The 11,613-nt window shown below is 40.5% G+C and overlaps 1 protein-coding gene and 1 long non-coding RNA gene across 2 annotated transcripts; both read right to left on the bottom strand.

Moving 5' to 3' along the window:
* Positions 1–6,943: 6,943 nt before the first annotated feature.
* On the bottom strand, positions 6,944–7,239 carry LOC134194476 (uncharacterized). The gene is made up of 3 exons (XR_009972218.1): positions 7,182–7,239; positions 7,061–7,123; positions 6,944–7,003 (listed from the first exon to the last, which is right to left on the bottom strand). It is a non-coding gene; the product is annotated as an uncharacterized LOC134194476 (long non-coding RNA).
* A 349-nt stretch (positions 7,240–7,588) lies between these two features.
* Positions 7,589–9,283, bottom strand: LOC134194590 (complement C1q and tumor necrosis factor-related protein 9-like). The gene is made up of 6 exons (XM_062663533.1): positions 9,164–9,283; positions 9,072–9,107; positions 8,007–8,060; positions 7,895–7,939; positions 7,709–7,789; positions 7,589–7,648 (listed from the first exon to the last, which is right to left on the bottom strand). Exons 1-6 carry the CDS (start codon positions 9,281–9,283, stop codon positions 7,589–7,591), a joined length of 396 nt encoding a protein of 131 aa, XP_062519517.1.
* Positions 9,284–11,613: the final 2,330 nt, after the last annotated feature.

The following is an 11,613-nucleotide window of genomic DNA, read 5'->3' as shown; positions in this document are numbered from 1 at the left end:
CCTATCAACAATACTCACACTTACCCTCACTCCAGGTTTCCCAGAGTGGCCGGGAGGACCCTACAATAAAATCAATGGCACTACTGAAATCCTAGAATGCGATCGATGCAGTGATTATACCATTTCTCCTTTCTCGGGTTGCGGGCATGCCGTGCTACCGACGTTGGCTGTGATCGAGGAGATGGAGAGCAACAAACAGGTGGCCATCATCATCGACACATAAGCTGCAATTATAGACATGGTTTTGTCCGAATCTGTCGTACTGTGATCGTCTGTCTTGGTCTGGTACTGAATGACAACTGACGGTTGTAAGACGGGTGACCTCCTAAATGTGTAACTGTGAATGACGTCACTATGTTGAATTTGTTCATATATGGTGAACATGCATAGCCTCGACTGTTTGACTTCCTTTATTTAAATCTGTATACGTCATTATTTTAGCAATTGTCTTCAAATATGGTGCTTTAAAGTGCATGTTTGAAATTGGAACGGTGTGTGGTATGGTGATGGTTAAGGCGTGGGAGACGAAGGTAGTGGAGTCTTCAATCTAATTTCGGTCATATACCAGTTACGATCACTCGTTCTCTGCCAACTAGCTGTGACCTGACCCAGCTGCTACGCTATCGTTACAGTCTTTTGTGTGTATATATATATATATATATATATATATATATATATATATATATATATATATATATATATATATATATATATATATATATATATATATATATATATATATATATATATATATATATATATATATAGGTAGCAACTAGATATGAACTGTGCAAGTGTTCATACTGTATGTATGTGCACTTGTAATTTACATGATTAGTAATTAGCACAGGATGATCAAGAACGTCGCTGAACCTCCAAATTTGGAGATGCAAGCTGCCGTGGTTTTAACTTTTATGGGACATTTTCTATTGTCTAAATTTTAAAGGTCACACCTACTAATATTGTTGGGTCATGGCCTCCCCATTCAGTATGTATAGCGACACCACCGGCATAGCATGATATGATGATCAGTGAGTGGGTTGTTCTTTTGCACTCTGGTTGAGTAGACAATAGATCAACTACAATTGGGGACGAGGATGGCAGCACGTTGCGGTCGAGTTCCAGCCAGGAAGGCGCCCAGGTAGACACTGATTATTATGAGGATAATTCAGCGCCGGATCCAGGAATTTTTGAAAGAGGAGGTTCACCGTTAGCAGTTACAGACATGGGCATAATTATGGAGCCACCCTGAGCATGTGACCCAGATTAAGAAGTTATTAGACTTTCTCGGACAGTCCAAGTAGATGCATCTACAGTGACAGCTGCACTTTGTAGTAAATTAATACAAGTCATAATGGTGAGGTAATGGCTCTGATTGTGCCATTCACATGTCTGAGATTGCAGGAGATGTGTGACCTGTTGAGACACATGACTGCTTCTTGCTGCAAGTTCAATCAGTAAATTTGAAAGTCAATAATCAAAATCATTTTCAAAAAGCTTCTAAACAATAAAATGACTTTGTTTATTTTAGAAGACATACTCAAAGATTAACTAGAGGCTATACGTTTCAGTTTACTTGCATATTCTGAGTCTATTCTCATCTGCTCTTGTGACGTCACAACATGAACGGCTTAGACCAGCAATTGAGACTAAAATTCGTTGGTCACTGTTCTGCATTGCTGAAACTTGTTCTGCAGTGCTAATGTCCTGTCCAGTCCTTTCTGTCACAGTCCAGTTAGCAAAGATTGCTGACGAAGTGACTTTAGGTTTGCAACAATGTACACAAATATGGCGACTGTATAGAGAAATCAGCTGTTTCGATTGAGCGCTAAGCAATTTCTAGCGGGGAAATGGTCAGCTGTCTTCTCAAATCACCTGTGCTTTCTCTCAAGTCGCATTCAGCTGATTTTTTCAGTATCTCACGGTCGTGTTCTATTCCGTAAATGCCAAGCGCTCGCCAACTCAGCCCACGTTCTAGAGGCAAGATCGAAGGTCTCCACCAGACGGGCTTGTCTCATCGTGAAATTGCCAGATTGGTAGAAAAGTCTCGTGGGGCAGTACAGAAGTGCGTGAAACGATGGAAAGAAGGCAGTAGTGATTACATCAAGCGATCTGGAAGGAAAAGATCAACGTCAGCTAGGGAGGATCGTTTACTCGAACGACTTGCACTTACTGACAGAAAGGTGACGACGTGACGGTTGCAAGGTAGACTTTCAGCGGCATGTGGGAAGTCATTGTCCCGAAGAACCATCACTCGCCGTCTCAGGGAAAAAGGAATTTGTGCTCGCCGTCCACGCAAGAAGCCGCAGTTGAATCGTGAACATCAGCGATGTCGACGTGCGTGGGCGGTCACCCAGCGTGGCTGGACGTTGGAGGACTGGAAACGTGTTGTCTTTTCCGATGAGGTGAAAATCAGCATCGGAAGTGATGGCTGCCTGTAAATGTGGCGGAGAAAAGGGGAGGAATTAGCGCAGAATGTTGTCAGCCAGTAGTGCAGCATCCAACGAGCATTATGCTATGGGGTTGCATCAGCTTTCAAGGTGTAGACTCTCTTCATCGCATACGAGGCCGTCTGAATTCAGAAGACTACCAACAGATCCTGGGTGATGTCATGCTGCCAGATGCTCGTCGTTTAGTCGGTGAAGATTTTATCTTCCAGCAAGACAACGCGACAATTCACACCTCGCGCTCAACCAGGCAGTGGCTGCGGGACAACGAGGTTACTGTCTTGGACTGGCCTGCTAAGTCGCCAAATGCAAACCCCATTGAAAATCTATGGCATGTTCTGAAGGTTTGGGCAAATGAAAAACATCCTGAAACCGAACAAGAGTTGTGGGAAGCAGTGCAGATGGCTTGGCGCGAAATACCCCAGGGATTAATTAACAACCTGATAGAGAGTGTCCCAGGACGAATTGAGGCTATAGGACGAGCGAGAGGAGAAGCAACCAAGTATTGAGAATTTAACGGAGTGTGTGTGGGTTATTTGGAGTGTGTGTGTGACCCGTTGAACTAAACTGGCTTTTTTAAAAGCCACAAATTTCTTCAAAGAGAGCGAAATCCTGACATGGTAATGCATGGGAGCGGTGGTTAGTCTGGTCATCCCTAAATCGTTTTGTTGCTAGGAGTTGTCAAAGCGTCCAATCAAAACAATATCAATACTCAATTAGCATGATTTGATGTAGAATCAGATGCAGCTTTAGACGGGTCAGCAGGTATATTCATAAATCTGCAATGTTCTGTTGATTTTCCTGCCTCAGCTGATATGAGGGGTGGCTCCATAATTATGCCCATGTCTGTATTTATAGCATTACTAATTTTCTTTTTTCTAATGAAATTATATGAAATTATTAAACCATGCCTATTGTAAAAGAGGGAGTTTCAACCCCCTGAAATCTCTGTGGGTCCGGCCCTGGGATTTCTTACTGCTAACTGTCCATCAGAGATCTTCAGGCTTGAGTCGAAAAGTGAACGTTGTCACTAGACGGTTACTATTACAGACCGCTACTCCTTCTAATACAGTATACATTAAATCTAAAAACTGCTTAAGACACCAGAAGTGCATGAAGTATCCAAAAAATTACGCGAGATGGCCGCACACCACTTGTTTCGTGTTCATATGATTGGTCTGCGCAGGAAATAGCTACCATGTACGTCTTTTAGCGCTTCAAGAAAAATAATAAGTCGGCTGTCACGTGATGAATTCTCAGACATGTTGATACAATCAGTGTACGCAAATTCTTTATCAACATTCAGTCTATTTACAACACCAGTTGTCTTGCAAATCAACCTTCATCAGTTGCTATTTCAATATAATATAAGCAAGAGACTTTTTGATTGTGAAGAACTGCAAGGCATAAACAAAAATAAAGAAGCCTAATCGAATGCGAAAGAGCCATGCATAGACAGTACACAGTCATTATATACATACCACAGACACAAGTTCGTGATGAAAATGACCAACAGTATCATAGCATAATAGTGAACAAGTACAGGTATACTTCAATCACCCGATTCAGGAAAGACATGTTTGTTATCGTCCAATGTGATTTAGGGCCAGTCCACCACAGTTCAAATCCACTGCAGGAGTGTATAAGAGAACGAGCCCACAAAGATGAGCACCAACTGCCCAATCAGCAGTCCATCAACAGCAGAGTGGATGTTATGCTGGCCAACGTACACGCCGCAAAGTCTGCGTTGAACCAACACATGGAAGTAAAACGACCGTCCAAAATGATGTACATCAACTCTCCACCGAGTATTCCTCGCGCAACACCTAGCCGCCAACATCTGGAGCAAGTAAATTGAATGACCCGGGGCCGTTTCCGGTAAGTCCGGAATACAGTCTGATAGCAAAATAGCAAACAAGACAGCTGAATGGTACAAGGAGGTGATACTCGGAGCAGTAGAAGTATGGCGTTTGTATCCGATCTCACGGTGCGATGCGCGTGTTCGTGTGCATGCTAGGACTGTTGCTCACCAGGAAAAGGATTCGTATCGTTCTCAAGCGCTTCAGAATTCGTTTGAAATTCATAGTGTTCCGATAAATCGGACACTCGGTTGGGACGTTAGTATACCGAACACTGTGACATGATGACGTCATGTTACAGGTCAGTCCAGATGACGTCAGAGAGTACATACACTAAAACAAGAAAGGATAGTCTCGCGTACTGTAGCTAGCCCCTATTCCTCCCTTATGGTAAGAGTCTCATGCAGTAAGGCGTTTATCGTCTCCGCTTGTAGGTCATTATCCCACATCATTGCTAGGTATTAGCGTATACAGGGGACGAAACCGGTGGCAGAAGGAGATTCCGCCTTTCCAGTATCGAGATTGGGGGCATCGCTCCTTCAATATTGGACACTATGTAATGGGATTTTATAAAAACCAAAATGGCGGCTGTAAGTTAAGAAAAGTCACCACCACAATAAATCCAAAGAACTCCCGCCGCTCATGCACGGTACACGAGTTTATATAGGTGTCTAAAGATCTCTGTGGGCCGTCAAAAATTGATAGTGAATTCGACGACGCGCATGCAATGCATCGCTGTCGTTGTGAGCTCGAGGCGCTCATGCGCTCGGGTTGCAATAATAGCGCTGTCAACCGTTAGAAAGATGTGGACGGTATTATAACTATAGTCAGCGTATATACGTGTAGATCCACTGTTGGTTGTGCCGGTGCATGCATAGCTTAATGGACTCGTATATATCTAAGCTGCAAGGCTATACGTGTAGTACTGCATGGAGCAAAGTCACCAAAATTTTAATAAAAATCCAGTAGGTTTAGTTCTTTCATTTATTAAATTGCAACTTACGGTTATTCTATCTCTGCGCTAATTAATTGCTTATTTTATATGATAATACCTTTTTCGTATTTTGATCAAGTAAACGTTTATCTATATGCAGGTTAGCTAGTAGATATGTGCTAGATTTGATGTTGGTATATGCGACGCCAGCACAAGAGTGCGCATACGCAGTGGTGACAGAATTCTTTATTTACAGTATAGATCTAGACAGACAATTTTTGAAAATATGGCCATCACTGTATATTAACAGATCGATCCAGTCAATTTGCAAGAAGTTAGAAGAGAGAATTAATGAACTTCTAGAAGAGTTCTTTACAAGTGGAATCGTACAATGCATAGTCTATGAGCGGTCTAAATATAATGTTCTGCAATGCATACAAGAAATTGACCTTTTGCGTATGTGTTTGCTTATAATTATTAATGAATTGCATGGATTCGTTCGTCAATCAAAAATTTGTTTTATTCTGGTTTGGATTTTGAGTCTCCCAGCCAGTTTAGAAGACGACGGTACGTCCTTGAGCTGTGTTTACACAGCAATGCGTTTGCGACATTTACACGGTGTGCTAGCTGGTCGTGTTGCAATCGGATAATCGTATGTATGCATGAATACGTAGTGTAAATACACAAGTCAGTTACTGGTTTGGTGAAAGCTACCAGATCTGTGGTAATGGCAAGATTCGGTTTACTTGCCTACATTCCTGAGCTAATATACAGTTGGTGCATGTACCGTACAATCGAGTCTAGATGCATACGTTTTGAGTCTACTACAGTTTATAGTATACCGTACAATAATGACTAACGTACAGATGTTGCCGCCCGTACCGCAATAATTTTAATATGTGTGAAGTTAATTCTACCATGCATATGTGCAAACAGAGACATTGGACGTACAGCAATCAGTGATTCAAAGAGAAATATACGCACGCCGATTGTACAGCGACTGTACTGCTTCCATTAAATGTTTTAAGAGTTAACCAATGTAGAAAGCTCCGAAAAACGCCCTGCTATCCGACTCAAATTCATATCTGCACCTATGTCCCACTGTCACAGAGAGCCGGTCGTTAGCTGTTAGCATAACTGTTACTCCTGTGTATTGACTTTCGTCGCCACTATTAGGGTTTTGCCGGTAGTGATAACTTTTGCCAATATTGTTGCTGTCGTTCAACTCGATGTAAAATGAACAATACGCATGACTGCTATACTGTCGGTCATACCAAAATTGAGAATATACATAATACAATCCGTCACGTGGAACTGTAATGTATCCATTATTGTAGACAGTTCCTCCTCGAAGAAAACCTGGAGGTGATGTACTAGTTGACCAGAAGGTAACATGAGTACCTGCATTCATACAAATTTTTTATTGTAACTCATTGCATAGACACACGTGCTCTCGTCACGAACTTAAACTTACCTCTTGTATATATACCACTGGTACCATTCCCATAGAGATGAGCAGCAGGTTTTTCTTCAATACAGCATGCATTAAACTAAAACAATATTTAACTACTTTATTTGTTTCAAAATTCTTTTATCCTGATACCAAACGTATGATTGTTTCAAATTTGTTTCTTAAGTCCTCTATCTAAAATTATAAACAATTCGCAACGTGCACAATTACGTTCATATAGTTTGTGTTTACATACTTCATTTTGAAAAGTTGCAACGGGCTTGAAATAACGTTGAAGAGTAGCATCAGTCATCTGAAGACTCTTTTAGTTACAACACTGTATTTATTAAAATTAATTAAGAGTCAGTACCTCTGGACCGGCAACACCTTGAGGTCCTTGTTCTCCTTTAAAGCCAGAAAATCCTCGTTCTCCCTGTAAGAAAATACAAGTCTTTATCTTATTGGTCGAAATACCAGTTATGTCTACCTACTTTGTGGCCTCTTTGTCCAGGAGGACCTTGGACGCCCGGATGACCTGGTGGACCCTGGTAAATGTGACAGTCACACTTTAGATGCTCCTATTTAGATTGCCATAGTGTTGGTTCTTATTGGTGACAAAGACGAAAATAGTAAATTTGTTATACAGTTGGGCTATACCGGTGTGCCGTCTGTTCCTTCCAACCCTCTTGCTCCAGTATCGCCTATTCCTCCTTAGTAACAGTGAAAACAGAACATTATCGGAAAGGAAAGAAAATATTTGCAACATTAACTATTTCTTTTGAGAACTAAATCCGAGTGTAATAAAAAAATAAGGACATAAATATTTAATTAATATAATTGCAATTTGCAATTTTATTATAATTAGATTTGATATAATGTTTATATTTGCCGTATGTATTTATACTTTTATGCCTTTTTCACCCTTTGCCCCTTGTGAACCTTGAGGACCTTGTGGACCCTATCATACAGCAGTTACTGTTGTTACCAATATTCAGTTGTAATGTTCACGCCATTAAACCTGAATTCCAGTATCTCCAGGCGGACCTTGGGAACCAGTAACTCCCTGCTTACCAGGTGGACCAACCACACCGGCTGGACCCTGTAACAGTATCATTAATTAACATTTAATTGTATTTATTGGGTGACAATTTTATCATTAGACAAGATAATAACGAGAGAGAATAAGTGGTTAAATTACTGTTACCTGTTTGCCTGGAGGGCCTGATTTTCCGATTTCTCCTTTGTCTCCCTTCATACAGGCCCAAATGCATTTAACTTACTTATTGTCGTTTAAACGCACTGCATCACTTACACACCTTTGTACCCTTAGATCCCCCAATTCCTGGGCTGCCTTTCACCCCGTTGTGACCCTTGAAAAAAGATGTTAATTTACTTTGAAAATTCAGATAGAATGAAACTCTCTATTACTGAATGATGCAACGTTTCAAATAATACGTTTATACTAATGCAATTATTTTAATTAATTGTTAAATGTAATTTGTTACTTTGTTCAAGTAATTTATCTACTATTTAGCATTGCTTGAGTAAGTGTGATTGTGCATTTAGATGTATTAGACAATTAATTAAAGTGTATTTTTAAGAATTTTTAATTCAAAATAATCAGCTCTAATAAACATTGGTAATTAAATAATTTATAAGTAAGCTAGAGAGTCTAAGCAGTACACTGTTAATACTCAGTTTGTAAAAAAGCAACCATTTTAATATTTAGAATTATTAATAAATGCATGATATTGTAATGAACGGTGTACTTGTCTAACTTGTATTTTACATCTTCTAACCTAAATACAGACTTTCCTGATCTAGCTTCTATTCTATTTTTATTCTATAATATTTAATTACGTTGTGTTCTAAATGTAAGGTGACTACCAGTTAATAAAGTCGTTGATGATAAAGGATGTAGCAAGAGTCTAGCATTGCCTCAGGACTGCAGAATAGCAAGTGTGCATGTAACGTGACAGAAACGTGTAGGAGCGGAGTAGATCACGCGCAGCATGGCTTAATGAGTTTAGTCAGAGAGTCGAGCTGTGCGAGATTGCTCGAGAAGAAATTAATATAAAGTGGAAGATGTTGAACATACGACATCGAGCAGCTACATCGGGAATATGTAGCACCCTCTAGTTTATTGACCAGTGGTACTTTGTACATACCTATTAGGCTCGCATTGCAGGTCCCTCCCATTTTGTTGCACGTACAAGACACTCCGTTTGATGCCCGCCGTGCATGCATACATGCAGCTGCCAGTGAGTGCTGTGATGCACTAAAAGGTAGGAACTTTTTCCAAAAAATTAGTAAAGATTATATGTTACTAAAATTCATGCCATCAGATCTGTCTATTACATATCAATAATACTCACACTTACCCTCACTCCAGGTTTCCCAGAGTGGCCGGGAGGACCCTAGAATAAAATCAATAGCACTAATAAAATCCTAGAATACGATGCAGTGATTATACCATTTCTCCTTTCTCAGGTTGCGGGCATGCCGTGCTACCGACGTTGGCTGTGCTCGAGGAAATGGAGAACAACAAACAGGTGGCCATCATCATCGACACATAAGCTGGAACTACAGACATGGTTTTGTCCGAATCTGTTGTACTGTGGTCGTCTGTTTTGGTCTGGCACTGAATGACAACTGACGGTTGTAAGACGGGTGACCTTCTAATGTGTAACTGTGAATGACGTCACTATATTGAATTTGTTCATATATGGTGAACATAGACTCGACCGTTTGAATTCCTTTAAATCTGTATACGTCATTAGTTTAGCAAATGTCTCCATATATGGTATTTCATAGTGCATGTTTGAAATTGGATCGGTGTGCGGTATGGTTATGGTTATGGCGTGGGAGATGAAGGTATTAGAATCTCCGATCTAATCTTGGTCATTCCCGTGCAGTTACGGTCACTCGTCTCTGCCAGACAGCTGCGACCTGACCCAGTTGCTACGCTATCGTGACAGTCGTTTTGTATTCGCAGCAACTAGCTAGGAGATGTACGAGTGTTCATATTGTATGCATGTTTTGCACTTGTAATTTACATGATTATTAATTGGCACAGGATGATCACGAGCTTTGCTAGACCTTTAAATTTGGAGAGACAAGCTGCTGTTGTTTTAAATTGTATGAGACGTCTCTATTTTTTGGTTTATGGCCTCCCCAGGCAGATGTTTAGCGACACCACTGGTACATCATGATAGGGTGATTAGTGCGGGGGTTGTTGTTTTGCACTCTGGTTGAGTAGACAATAGATCAACTACAATTGTCGATTTGGGGACGAGGATGGCTGCACATTATGGTCGATTGGACGAGTTCCTGCCGGGAGGCGCCCGGGTAGATGCTGATTATTATAGGAAATTCTCACTAATGACGGTCCACCTTTAGTCGAAAAGTGAACGTGGTCGCTGAACGGTACCAATAGACCAATACTCTTTCTAATACAGTATACATCAAATCTAAAAAAGGCTTAAGACACCAGAAGTGCATGGAATATCCGACAAATTACGCTAGATGACTGCACACCACTTGTTTTGTGTTCACGTGATTGGTCTGCCCCAGCAATAGCTACTCTGTGCGTCTGTTAGCGCTTCAACTAGTAAAACTGCTCGTACGTACTTAATTCACGCATGCACAAATACGAATGACTAGTATAAATGCATAATTTCTTTAGCTAACGCCATCTCTCTCCTCAACTCACATTATATGACGGCACGAAACTTGCGTGCAACTGGTGACGACGTGCGGTCTTTGCAATCTCTTGCAAATTGAATAGCTAAAACGTTTCGGTCTAAGCATCACCATATATACATGTATATACAACTCACTATGAATATGAAATGTGGAGGGGCTGATTTTCACACACGCTTATAAAACGATCAACTAACGTGTGTACTGGTATATACACGTACATATAGGTTTCAAATTACAATGAATTAACGAGGTGTTATACAAAAATGGCAATCGGGCAATTTTGTCAAGCTTGTGGATTCAATATATTCCGAGTAGGCATGAGAACACGATACATCAAATGTGTGCGAAAGCAGACAAACAAAATTTTTAAGTTGGGCGAGAGCGTATCACTTGTTCTCTAATTGCACTCTTCCCATAGGTTAAAGAAGCGCGTTTGACATTGTGCAAACCTGAAAGCTTTAGACATGTGAACGAGACGGAGCCATGCACATGTTTTTGTATTATGTCTTTTCGTTTTAGCCGTACCTCTGGCGACACCATTTGTTTAGAGTTCGTACCTTCATAAATATGGCGGACTATCTAAACAAGCCGGAGAAAAATAATTGATTAATGGTTGTTTTTACTAAATGAAGTCCATGGGCTGTAGCGTGTCATACACATTGGAGTGGGTTGATACTATAGTTGTCTTCAATTCTTTGTTCACGCTTCAGTTGTCTCACTCGTTTACTAAGATTAGTCGCGTAACAATGGTCGCGTAGTCACGTGATAATGGTTGCGTCACAATAATTTCTGTCAAAGTAACGCGCGGAAACTCAAAAAACAGACTTTTCTCTTCTTTTAGCTTTTCCTTTCCATCCCGTTTGTCACGTATCAGTCTCATTTGCTCTTTAGTCGCGTAAGAGAGGAAAATCGAGAGTCGTTTTACTCTTCTCGCCAAGAAATTACAATTAAGTCGACCCCTCGAAAAGGGTCCCTTGCTTCAATTTTAGCGCATATGTTACGGAGTCAAAATTGCATTCATCTGACATCGTCGTTTTGTCGATTTGTCTTTCTGTTTTGCCGTAAATCTATATGACAAGTGCTGACGTACGTATATAAATATATAAATATATAAATATATAAATATATAAATATATAAATATATAAATATATAAATAAAATATATCTCGAGCTCAATTGACATGACAAGAGAGAGGCTCGCTTCGATCGCCAATAAAT

This window comes from Corticium candelabrum, chromosome 19 (assembly GCF_963422355.1).
Source record: "Corticium candelabrum chromosome 19, ooCorCand1.1, whole genome shotgun sequence".
NCBI classification, from domain to species: Eukaryota; Metazoa; Porifera; class Homoscleromorpha; order Homosclerophorida; family Plakinidae; genus Corticium; species Corticium candelabrum.
Note: the sequence above shows the minus strand (reverse complement) of the source record. Positions and strands in the feature narration are given on the sequence as shown.